Here is an 11853-nt window from a genome sequence, read left to right on the forward strand (position 1 = left end):
CATGCAACATGTTAAAAACGTCAATTGTTGATAAATCGACAACAATTCCATGCAATGTGTTGACAAGAATGGCACTTCCTATGAATACAAACAATGATTACATGTAATGTGTAGTTAAAAACATCAATTGTTGATGAATCAACAACAATTCCATGGATAATGTTGTCAAGAATGCCACCTGTCAATGATTGTATGTAAATTTATTATGTGTAACTTTAAGTTACAAAAATAAAACTTAAATAATTATACAAGACAACCCTACTTCATCTCAAGCTCTTCTTAAACGTCCTTAATTTTTACATCTATATCTAATTTAGTCCCTATTTGATAAATCAAAGTTAACAATTAATTTTATTAACATATTTTATGGGATTTATAATTTTTTAATCATATATTTCATCAATTTTTATCAAAATTTATTAAAAATCTGATTTTAAATCCCTACCAAACATGGGCCTATTTATTATCTTATATTCCAACGTAAAAAAAACAAATGAAAGGACTAAAAAAAAATATATATATATATATGGGAAAATTGCTATCATAAATTAAAAATGGGGAAGAGAATGGCAGAAAGACTTGGAAAAAGTCAAAAACTCGGTAACCAAACCCGGTTCCATTATACGACGTCGTAAAGAAAACCATATAAGGAAAATATCCTTCGCAAAACAAAAATCTAAACGTCAGAAGTAGACAAAACTCTTCACTTTTTCTACAATTTTTGTCATGGCGGAGGTATCAAACCTCCACCGCTTCAACCACTGCCAACCACCGCAGCAACAGCAGACCAGAATCCCAATTTCCAACCCCTCCACTGGGCCTCATGAAGAAGAAGAAATCTTTGACCACAGTCCATTTGTCATCGATTTGGATTCATTATCCCCTCCCAATAACGCGAACCCCTCTCTCTTCATACCCAATGATTACGACAATAACTTCAATATCGGGTTCGATTTAAATATAGAATCCGAAAATTCGGTTTCTGATTATGCGGATTCATTGGCGGACCCGAATTGCTTTTTCTGTGGAGGGGAATATGAGGAGGAGATAAATTTTGTTACGGATCTGTTCGAGTCTCGTGAAGCCCATTTTCCCAACCGCCCGATTAGGGAGTTTGATTCGGGTCTCTCGGAGGATCTGGGCATGGAACACGGGTTCGGTCCAGGTCTCGTGTCAGCAGCGGAGGTTTCCCCGCCAGTGGGGCTTAGGGTTGTTGGTATGGATTCGGAGTCTGAATCCGATGAAACCGAGGTAAATTCCGGGTTTATTGACAATAATGATGATGACGGCTTTGGGGTTAATTATCTCATTAGTGAAAATGAAAGGGAAGAGTTTGAATGGGAGGAGGTAAATGAGAGAATCCAATTTGATGAAAGTGAGAATTTGAATTATTTGATTGATAGAATTGAGGAAATCTCAGTTTCGTCGGACTTTTCGTCCTCGGAAGGTGAAAATCTAGAGTTAGGTGATGGGATAGGGGGAGGAGGAGAGCGGAATATTGAGTGGGAAGTGCTCTTGGCAGTGAATAATTTGGACAGGAATATTGACTTTGAGAGCCAGGAAGAACATAATAATGGGAATGAAGTTCCTCACCTTGATCTTTCAGAAGACTATATCTTGACTGTGGAATATGGTACCCTTTTCGGGCAATTGGTCGAGAATGAGAATAATTTAACTGGTAGTCCACCTGCTGCGAAATCCGTGGTAGAGAATCTACCTTTGGTGGAGTTGACAAAAGAGGAAATGGGAGAAAATAATGACACGGTTGTCTGCACCGTTTGTAAGGACGATGTTTTGATTGGGGAGAAGCTGATTAGAATGCCTTGTTGTCATCTTTATCATGGGGACTGCATTGTGACATGGCTCAAGATTAGGAATACTTGCCCTGTTTGTAGGTATGAACTGCCTACAGATGACTTGAATTACGAGAAGAGGAAGACTGAGAGGAGTGGTGTGAGAATTGCTTCTCGCTCTGTTGATGATCTTAACACGAGGTACAGTTTTGAACTTTTGCCTTGAAAAGGTGTATTAGTCTGTAGAATATGGCAATAGTGGGTATATTTTACCTTTTCAGTTAGCATGAATTTCCTTTTTGCATTGTTAAATGACGAGGTAGAAAAACTTGTTTATCAATATTTGATTGAACTTCACTTGAATTTGTCATTGTATAAATTCTATTTTGCGACGCCATGTGTAATGGTATAGTGAAAAATTCAGATGAATGGAATTTTAGAGTTTTTGAGTCATCCTGATTTTCTGGTTTGACGCTTACGATGAAGTTGTTGATAAATATATCTACACTTTTATCGCGTTTTGATTTTAATTGGTTGGGTAGGTGGGAATCTGTCCAGAATTCGTGTATTGTGTTGATTTGTCAAGCTGAAAAACTTGGGAGACCCAAGTTTGTATTGGAGTAGGCAGACTTTCGATGTCTTCTTGAATGTAATTTTTGTGTAATTTTGGGGGCAAGCTCCGACCCCCGGATGCCAGTTCTCATTTAAGATAAGGAAAAGAAATAAGAAAAGATTGCCTGAAGAGGGATGAATGGGTGGATCAAGGAGCAAATTGACTTTTCATTCTGCATTGAGGAAATTTTTCTGGTATCTTACATTCTTAGACGAGTATAGCTATTCTCAGATGATGACTACTGACTATGAAGCAAATATTTTGTTTGCATACCCAATTTATTAGCATTTTCTTGAATTAAATTTCTTGTATGCAAACATGATTCATTATCTCCATCTCCCGGCATATGTTGAAGTAGAGTATAAACATGCAGTTGCAGACTTTTCAAGACTCATTCTAATAAGCATATGTAATTTGTCATAGCTTTTGAGCATTTTGGACAATCTAGACAAAAGTTGTACCAAGGATAATGCCCTTAGCTCTACATAGAAATTCGTTGAGTATGCAAGAATCTTTCTTGTAGTTTAATCTTCTAGCATTCACTTGCATCGCTAAAGCTAGAGATATTTCCCAGCAGCGTCAACTTCTATTCATTAATGCTAGTTGGACATTCTATATGAGGTGTCAGTATCGTATCTTATCAGCTGAAATACCTTGACGCAGATGAAGACCTAGGTTTGTTTTTTGTTTCTTAATAATGTACAGAAGAAAGAATATGCATGTGTGTAAGCTCTCAGTTTATTATTTCCTTTGACGAGTTTTAAGACAGTTCGTTTTTGCAATTGGAACGTTATTAGGAGACTATTTTGCTAATTATTCAGCAGCAATTAATAACTATCCTAAAGATATTTTGACGCTTCTCGTCATGTCAAGAAATGTTGTTGCGGAATCTTGGGGTGTGATTATTTCAGTGTCCTAAGCATGCAGAAAAAATGTTACGCAAATATACAGAGAGCAATGTCCACAGTAAAGGGTGGTATACACATTGATCTAGGCATGAAAAATGTCTAAATTGGTATACACCAAATGAATTGATCACTTATTTCGCGTAACACCACCTATAATCTTTTAGTTTCCAACATTTTCCAATTTTCTGTGTAAACAAGACTTTAATATTTCATAATAAAATGTTGATTTTATTTTTTGGCGATAGCTCTATTTAGGAGTAGATGTGGGTTGAGTTGGGTCGACTTTTTTTTAACACAAACACAACCTAACATGATGGATTTGATCTAAGGCCCCGTTTGATTACACGAAATTTTCCATGGAACTTGGAATTCGAATTCCAACTTCCACTTTTGGCCTGTTTGATTGACAAAATTTTCCAGGGAATTGATTTTCCATGAATTTCTAGGTACAACACCTTAAAGCGTGATTTTCCAACTTTTTTTTCCTAGGGGATAGGTGGTTTTTGGTTTTCCATCTTATTTTTATTTTTTATTTTTTGCTTTTTTTATTTTTTTTTTAATTGTTGGCAATGGGAACAAATTTTAGGAATAATTGTAAAAGAGGATATCCCTGAAATTGACAATTTCCACGTAAAACAAAGTCAAACGAACATCAAAAAATACTTTTACTTCAACATTTTCCACGTGAAAAATTTATACAATCAAACACAATAATTTACAATTTCCATGAAAACAATTTCTAGGTAATTCAATTCCCTGGAATTCATTTTCTTTCCATGTAATTTTCCTACTTGTAATCAAACGCACCCTAAAGTCAAATCAATTCAACCCAATTATTGGTTTAAATCCAAGACAATGCAACCCAAACCATCAAGTTTGGGTCTGTTTGGATTTCTGCCTAATTATAGATGGATCTTATTATTATTATATTTTTTTTGTTGGACAATATTTTAAAGTTTGAAATTACTTTAAAATCCCCACTTTCTTAACACCTATATGAGGACTTTTTTTTTTTTTTTGAAAAATAATGTATAAATAAGTTTAAAATTATGAAGCATTTTCTTTTATTTTTTGAGATTCATTCATTACATCGTAACGTTCTTAATTTTTACTTTATCGTCAAATAACTTTGCATTTGTACATAGTGTTCTTTTTCAATTAGTCTATATAAAGAAAATGGACGTCTAAAAATTTTAGGTCCTCTCTCTTATCTTCATTATTGTGTCTCTTAAGTATTTTTTTTTTAATTCATTGGCTTGGATATTAATTCATAATCAGAGGCCCAACCTAACCCAACCTTAAATTTGATTTTTCAACCCAACTCAACCCAATTGAATTGAAAAAATCGGGTTGGACAGGTTGAGCGGTTTGAATTGGATTTTGTCCAATCCTAGCTCTATTATTATCTTCAAATATCGCTCTCTGATTTGTTGATATGCCGCAACCTAGCACCTCGATCCCGTAGTGCTCCAAACAAAAAAAATCTCCGCTCTACCTCGAACCGACTCTTAATTTGACATTGATTATTGAGTTACTAAATAATATAAAACTCCTAGATAGAATGAGCATCTTCTTCTCTCTTTAGTTAAAAATTTTATTTTTACTTTCGATTATAATATAAATATTTTGGATATTACATTTTTTTGTTATTTTATTGTTGGGTTTTGAGGTTATAGATTTAGTTCAAGAAAACCCTTATGAAAAAATTATTTAAAATGCACACAATTGGAAGACCCAACTACAGTATTAGAATGCGACTCAGGTCTGGAAAGATGTCAAGTCCTTTTTTTTTTGCCTACAGATTGACCAATAGTGAAATCGTTATAAACTTTAGTGTCTAAATGGATCAGAAAAAAAGTTACTGACCAAATTAAAATTTTGCTAAAACATTAGTGACGACTCGTGAAATCACAATTTTCATGTAAAATGTAGGATTTTAGAGAGACTAGTATTATATAATTGATCTTGGAGTATATATAACTATTAGTCATGTAGTATGTGATGTCATGTTGCATGACCTAATGTCTTCAGAGCTGACTAAATGATTTCTTCTTTGTTATCGTTCATGACTCATTTCAATACTAATTATGATCGGAACAAATGACTTGAATTTGTTCTCTGACATGACAACTAGAGAACTACCAGAGCTCTAGTCGAAATAGGCCTCAATGTATCATTCAAATAGTGAGTTGGTCTCTTAACTCTTAAAAAAAATGCGAAATTGATCTTCATGAACCTTTCATTATATTTATTTAATCGGTCTTCAATGATTGAAAGAGTGAAAGTTATCTAACTATCTTTCTAAACATCACATGCTTGATGCTTCTCTCGTGTCCAATTTTATGAAATTAGGCTTCGTGGACCTATAAAATTTGAAGTGAGGAAAGTTTCATTATGATGAATGTGGGAAAATCTAGACGGTCTTGTTCATTACGGGACTAATTGTGAAACAAAAATGAAAGTATGAGGATTAACCTTCTCATTTTTAAAAGTTGAGGACAAACTTGTTATTCAAGTTATAGGTTGGGACCAATGAACTAATTTTAGGTAATTTACCATAAGAACTCGACACGGGGGCAAAAATCAATAGTTCCTTCACCATAAAAAGATTAGGAAAATGCCTCCTGCACAGGATCTGTTGCACAGACCCTGTATAGGCGCGCACACACATGGGGATGTGTGTGCGCGCCTGTACAGGGTCTGTGATGTGTGTGTGCGCCTGTACAAGGTCTGTTCATAGACCCTATGCAAGCAGCACAATTGAAAAGATTATCATATTTTTTGGATAGAACAAAATAGAACCATAAATGTTTTGTTTACACCGAATAAAGTGAAAAAAACAGTGCCCATTTACTTTAAATAACCAAACACCTTTCTATCCACATTCTAAGTGGATCAAGAACTTGTAACAAGTACGTAAGCCCATTGTTCAAATGTGTCCAAAATGGCTGTAATTATTCAAATGAAGCACCCACAAATTATATAAATTATTTTTAAAAATGTTTTTGAAGTAGATAACAAACAAATTTAGGATTATATAATAGGGAAAACTAATAATGCTGGTTTATTTATGTATTTTTTTAGGTAAAAGTAGAGACTTGAACAAGAAGATGATTCAAGAAGATAAGCAAACGATGAACTTATCCATACTAAACCAATCTTTGAACATCTCTTGACCTCATTATGTATAAGACAAGAAACTTTTCTCAATTTAAGCATAATAATTTTTGTTTCTGATGATACTGTCACAATTATATAAAACAAGATTTTAAGGGAAAAAATTTATTGCACAATACTTTGTTTGTTGTTTAGGTTGGAAAAATGGGTTCGGGTTACAATTATGTTCCGACTTTGTTCTTGATCCTATAGATCATCCTGTTCCTATTTCAAGAAAAGTATTTTCAAATTGGTAAAAGAAAAAAAAAAATCGATGCTTCTGAAAGACAAACAATAGTTTAATCCCATATACCTAAGCAAGTTGAGACAAAAGCTTTGATTGGGATGAACACTTGATTGCTGTATGGAAAATTATTTGCCTTCACTACTACCATGGAAGAAAAAACTTTTGTCAAGGTTACTCGAGTGGGGTGCATGAATGGCTTACATATGGTAACAAGTGACAGTACCACAAATTTGAGAGCCCCATCATGCGATGGGCCAAAGCACCTGAATAAAGTTTCCATTGTGTATTATTTATGGGTTTTGCTGCAAAAACGGGGGGACAAGGATTAGATCCAGGGCCTAGGTGGCGCAATCTCAACCCTCGATTTAATCTTGGAAGAAATAGCAAAAATCCATTATTTATACACCTTATATTAATCTAACAAGTATTTTTCTCACATTATTTTTTGTAATGTTTATACATAATTGTGTTTATAAGAATAATTTGAAGTGAGCCACTCGAGGAGCAAGCTATTATAGCAAGCAGTTAGAGTAGTATGGAGTTGAGGAGCAAGGCAGTAATTGTTAAATTTTGTGCCCAAATTAGGGTAAATTTTTTGAAAAATATTGTTTCCTTATTTTTACGTGATTTTATTGGAAAAATATTATTTCCTTTATTTTATATTATTCTTTACATTATTTTCTTCTTTATGATATTTTTAGGTTTTGGTATGACCTTATAAATATATGGAATTTCATTCATTTTAGGTGAAACTTTATTACTAAATTCTTGTATTCTCTCCACACATTGTCGTTAATAAAATATCGATTCCTCTTCTAATCTCTCTTCAATTTCTTTACTTTAATCTTCTTTTCGTTGTTGTCATCATACATATTTCATATTGTTCATTATTTTCAATTCTTGTATCGCCATAGGGTCCAAAAAGTAGTATCAGAACAATTCTAATAGCTTGTTTGTATCAACAAGTAATATCAAAGCTGAACTATAGGTTCTTCGTGATTTGATTGTAATTTTTCATAGGTTACTACATTGAAATATGATACTCTGTTGCTAGATTGCAATATGAGATTTTCATTGTGGCAAGTAAAGATCAGGACTGTGCTGGCGCAAATGAATTTAGATGATACTTTGCTGGGTTTTGATAAAATAACGGAAATACAAGATGGCTTTATCGTAGATTCATCTTCACCTTTCCAATAACATTCTGCATGAGGTATTGAAGGAAAAAATAGTGGTTGTTTTATGGTTAAAACTGTAGTTGTACATGATCAAAAGTCTAATGAGCAAACTGCATCTAAAGTAAATGTTGTATTCCCAGCGCATGACAGAAGGAGGATCGCTAGAAGATCACCTAGCTGTATTCAAGGAAATCGTCGCGGATCTGGAGACATTGGAAGTCAAGTATGATGAGGAGGATCTGACCTTAATCCTGTCGTGCTCACTACCACCTTCGTACACATCGTTCCGAGACATGATATTGTACAGTGGTGACACGCTTACCATTGAAGACGCTTAAGATGCTTTGTTCTCAAAGGAGAAGACGAAGCATCTGGTTGGAGCTATATCTAGAGATGAGGAAGCTCTAGTATCTCATGGTGATCGACGGAGAGGTAGATTGAATGTGAACTTTAGCAATTTGTATTGCTTTTACTGTAGGAGGAAAAGACACATTAAAAAAGATCGCGATAAGTTGCAGGCTAAATGTTATTTGGCTAAAAATCGTGGGAGGCAATCAAATATTAGGACGAGACCAACGTTGTTGAGGACTTTTCGGATAGTAGAGATGTAGTGTTTACTGTATCTCACATGGAGTCTAAACTTCACAAGGAGTCAATTTTTGATTTAGTTCCATATGTGTCTCAATTGGGACTTGTTTTTGGCAGTTAAGCAAGGTAGAGTTGTCAGAGAAAACAATCAATCTTGTTGGGTTACTGAAATTGATCGGGGTCTGATTGAGGTTACATGATGGGATAATTAGAATACTTGGCCAGGTTCGACATATTCCAAACTTAAAGAAGAATCTAATCTCGTTGAATATTCTGGATTCAAATAGGTATGAGTTCTCTGGTGGAGATGGAGTCCTGAAGGCCCGAAGGGATGTCCAGGTTGTACTAGATAGATGGAAGAGGTTTTAGTTGTACATCTTGTAGGGGCTCGCAAACCAATTAAGAGACATCAGGACAAGTTTGGTACCATGGTGAAAATTCAATTTGGTATTGCAGATTTTGTGAACGACTCTGGGTCAGTTCAGAACATTGCTTAGGAGAGTGTTGGTAATTCTGCTTTGCCACCAATATCAGCGGATACATCGTGTTCAAATGCTAGGGTTGGATCGATTGAGTGTAGATGTAGTGTTGGAGATGTCGAAAATGCTTTAGGTGTATTTGAAGGTGTCAGTTCTTGCAGCGGGCCTTTTGATGAAGCATTTTTTGTGTGGTTTCTACTACAGGGTGTACTTCGACCTAGTTTGGACAATTTTAATTCCTTGTTGAAATTTTGGGAACCTGGGATTAGGGTTTGAGTGTTACTTGGGGATGTCGGGCAGATGATGATGTTTTTCGTAAGGTGGGGAGTTTCGGTTGCTCTTTGAGGAGTTTTCTTATTTTGATGCAGTTGGACATTTTTCAGGTGGAGAAATTTTGAAACTTTATTCGTTGTGCCAGAATTTGAGTCAAAATGGAGATTGTTAGATTTTGTGCCTCAAATTAGGTGATTTTTTGAAAAATATTGTTTTCTTATTTTCACGTGATTTTATAGAAAAATATTATTTCCTTTATTTCACATTATTTTTTTATATTATTTCCATCTTTATGATATTTTTAGATTTTGATATGTCCATATAAATATGTGACCTTCATTCAGTTTAGATGAAACCTTTTGCTGAATTCTTGTATTATATCCACATATTGTCTTCAATAAAATATTGATTTATCTGCTAATCTCTCTTCAATTTCTTTACTTTAATCTTATTTTTTTCGTTGTGATCATACGTATGTCATATTATTCATTAATCGCAATTCCTGCATCGCCTTTGGATCCAATAGTAATAAGATAGAAGGAGCCAAGCTATCGGTGGAAGAGAGGAGGTGATTAGGATAACTAACTTGAAACTATCTACTAGGAAAATGACTACATAATTATGGTGCATTTACATTAACATCTAATAGAATTTGAAAGGATACAAAAGATTTACAAATATTTCGTTAGAAGATACTGAACGCAAAAAAAGAGAGAAACTGAAATTGACATGAACCATTGTAGTTGCTGACAAATGAATTGTTTTGAATTTTCTAAATCGAATTTAATAGAAAGATCGAAATGATTCATGTAATCGACTCTTCAAATCATGGACAGTACAAAGAGACTGACAGTGAGTTAGTGGGTGGGTGAACTTCGCACCTGGCGAGAGCATGTCCCAGCAGGGAGAATTATTATCATGTGCCTACACCTTTTTTAGTCAGCAAACCTTAAATCACATATGGAGAATTGTTTGTTTGGTACTAAAAGGGGGTGTTAAATCCAGCACCCTCCGTGCAGTACCCTGACCGTTAGTTTAGGACTCTGCCTCTATTTGATTGATTCCTTTCACATTTTATGATTTCCACAAACGCTCCTTCAAAATATAGTAATTTTCCTTTTCACCCAATTACTAATTTATAAAAGTTAGAGTTATAATGTGAAAGATGACGAGATCAAGCAGGATTTGTGAAAGATGGATAAGATCTAGTGACATGGGGTCGTGCCTCAAGTGGGTAATTGGCATTTAATCATTTCTTTCACATCATAAGAAATGTCTTTCGGCCAATAGACTCTTTTCATTTTCTATTTTTCTTTTCTTTTCTTTTGACACAGACAAAAGGAGAGGAAGATATCAATCCTTAAACTCTCGAGACTTTAACCGTAAAAACAACCACCCTTAATCAACTGGGACAGAAGGAAATGATTCACCTTTTACATATGCTTCTCTTTAAATTATCGACAATTATTTACCAGTGTAAATTAAAAATTTGTATCGATTAATCGTGTAATGATTAGGAAGGGGTTGCGACGAAGAACATATAAAGATTGCATATTATATACGATCAACTTCTTCATGTTCGAGTTATATAATTTAATATACGGGAAATAAAACAAAACGTTGGGATAGATTATTTGTAGTGGATTGAAACCAACTTGTCCATGGCATATCTTTTTGTACAAAAGTTGATTCCAAAATTTCAAGTTTGTATATCATTACTCATGAATTGCATATCACTCCAAGAACAGTTTTCCAATGGCAAAAAAAATATGCTTGACTGAGCTTAAAAGTAAATCAAACATTTATTTTCATACGCTTTTGAATATGTTACATTTTTTTTATGCAAAATAAAAGAGTTATTTAATTTAACAATTAAATATATTTTCAAAAGAAAAGCATGGTTTCAAGTTTTACCAATAAAAAAATATTCAACTATACTCACTAAAGGAAGAACAAATAATAAATCAGATTAAGACAAGAAAAGAAAGAGGCGTCAAAATCTGTCTAGTGCTAGAATAGGCCATTTATTTTGGCCACTGAATATGTAAGGAAGCTACATGGGATCATTATGGTTAATTGATGCATTATAAGTTTCTTTTGATTAGTGGAAAAAAATGCATTTCAAATACCACCTTCCTACCCCCACCCCCCCCGGGGGTCCCAAACCAACCATGCAACATCCCTGTGAACTGCATACAAATGGTAATTTGTGAGGTTAATATTATACCTAGTTTTCATAGAAGTCATGATCAATTCAAAGTGCACAACACCTTTCTATTTTGTTCGATGTATAGTACTGAATATAGGGGTATTAAATAGGACGATTGGAATGGACTTTTAAACAACATAAGAAAGGTAATTCATGAGGTTAATATTGAACCTAATTTTCATAGAAGTTATCTACAATTTATTAAAAGTGTGGATTGAGTAGAAACTTTTAAATTCTATCCTTATATATTTAATATAGTAACATTTAATATAATTTAATTTCGTTTAGTATCCATTTAAGTTTAATATTCTATATTGGAATACTTAAAATTTTATATTAATCAAATTAATTTAAATTATTCAAATTAAGTATATATATATATATATATATATATATATATATATATATA

General features: G+C 33.8%; 1 protein-coding gene across 1 annotated transcript; it reads left to right on the forward strand.

Moving 5' to 3' along the window:
- The first annotated feature begins 726 nt into the window (after nucleotides 1–726).
- On the forward strand, nucleotides 727–2417 carry LOC111400177. Its single transcript, XM_023027604.1, has 2 exons — nucleotides 727–1994; nucleotides 2336–2417. Exons 1-2 carry the CDS (start codon nucleotides 727–729, stop codon nucleotides 2415–2417), a joined length of 1350 nt encoding a protein of 449 aa, XP_022883372.1.
- The last annotated feature ends 9436 nt before the right edge of the window (nucleotides 2418–11853 follow it).

This window comes from Olea europaea, chromosome 10 (assembly GCF_002742605.1).
Source record: "Olea europaea var. sylvestris chromosome 10, O_europaea_v1, whole genome shotgun sequence".
NCBI lineage: Eukaryota > Viridiplantae > Streptophyta > Magnoliopsida > Lamiales > Oleaceae > Olea > Olea europaea.

Excerpts from the sequence above, each read along its gene's own strand:
- LOC111400177 (XM_023027604.1), top strand. The coding sequence starts at position 727 with ATGGCGGAGGTATCAAACCTCCACCGCTTCAACCACTGCCAACCACCG. Across the intron at positions 1,995-2,335 it reads GTTGATGATCTTAACACGAG|GTGGGAATCTGTCCAGAATT; the intron begins GTACAGTTTTGA and ends TTGGTTGGGTAG.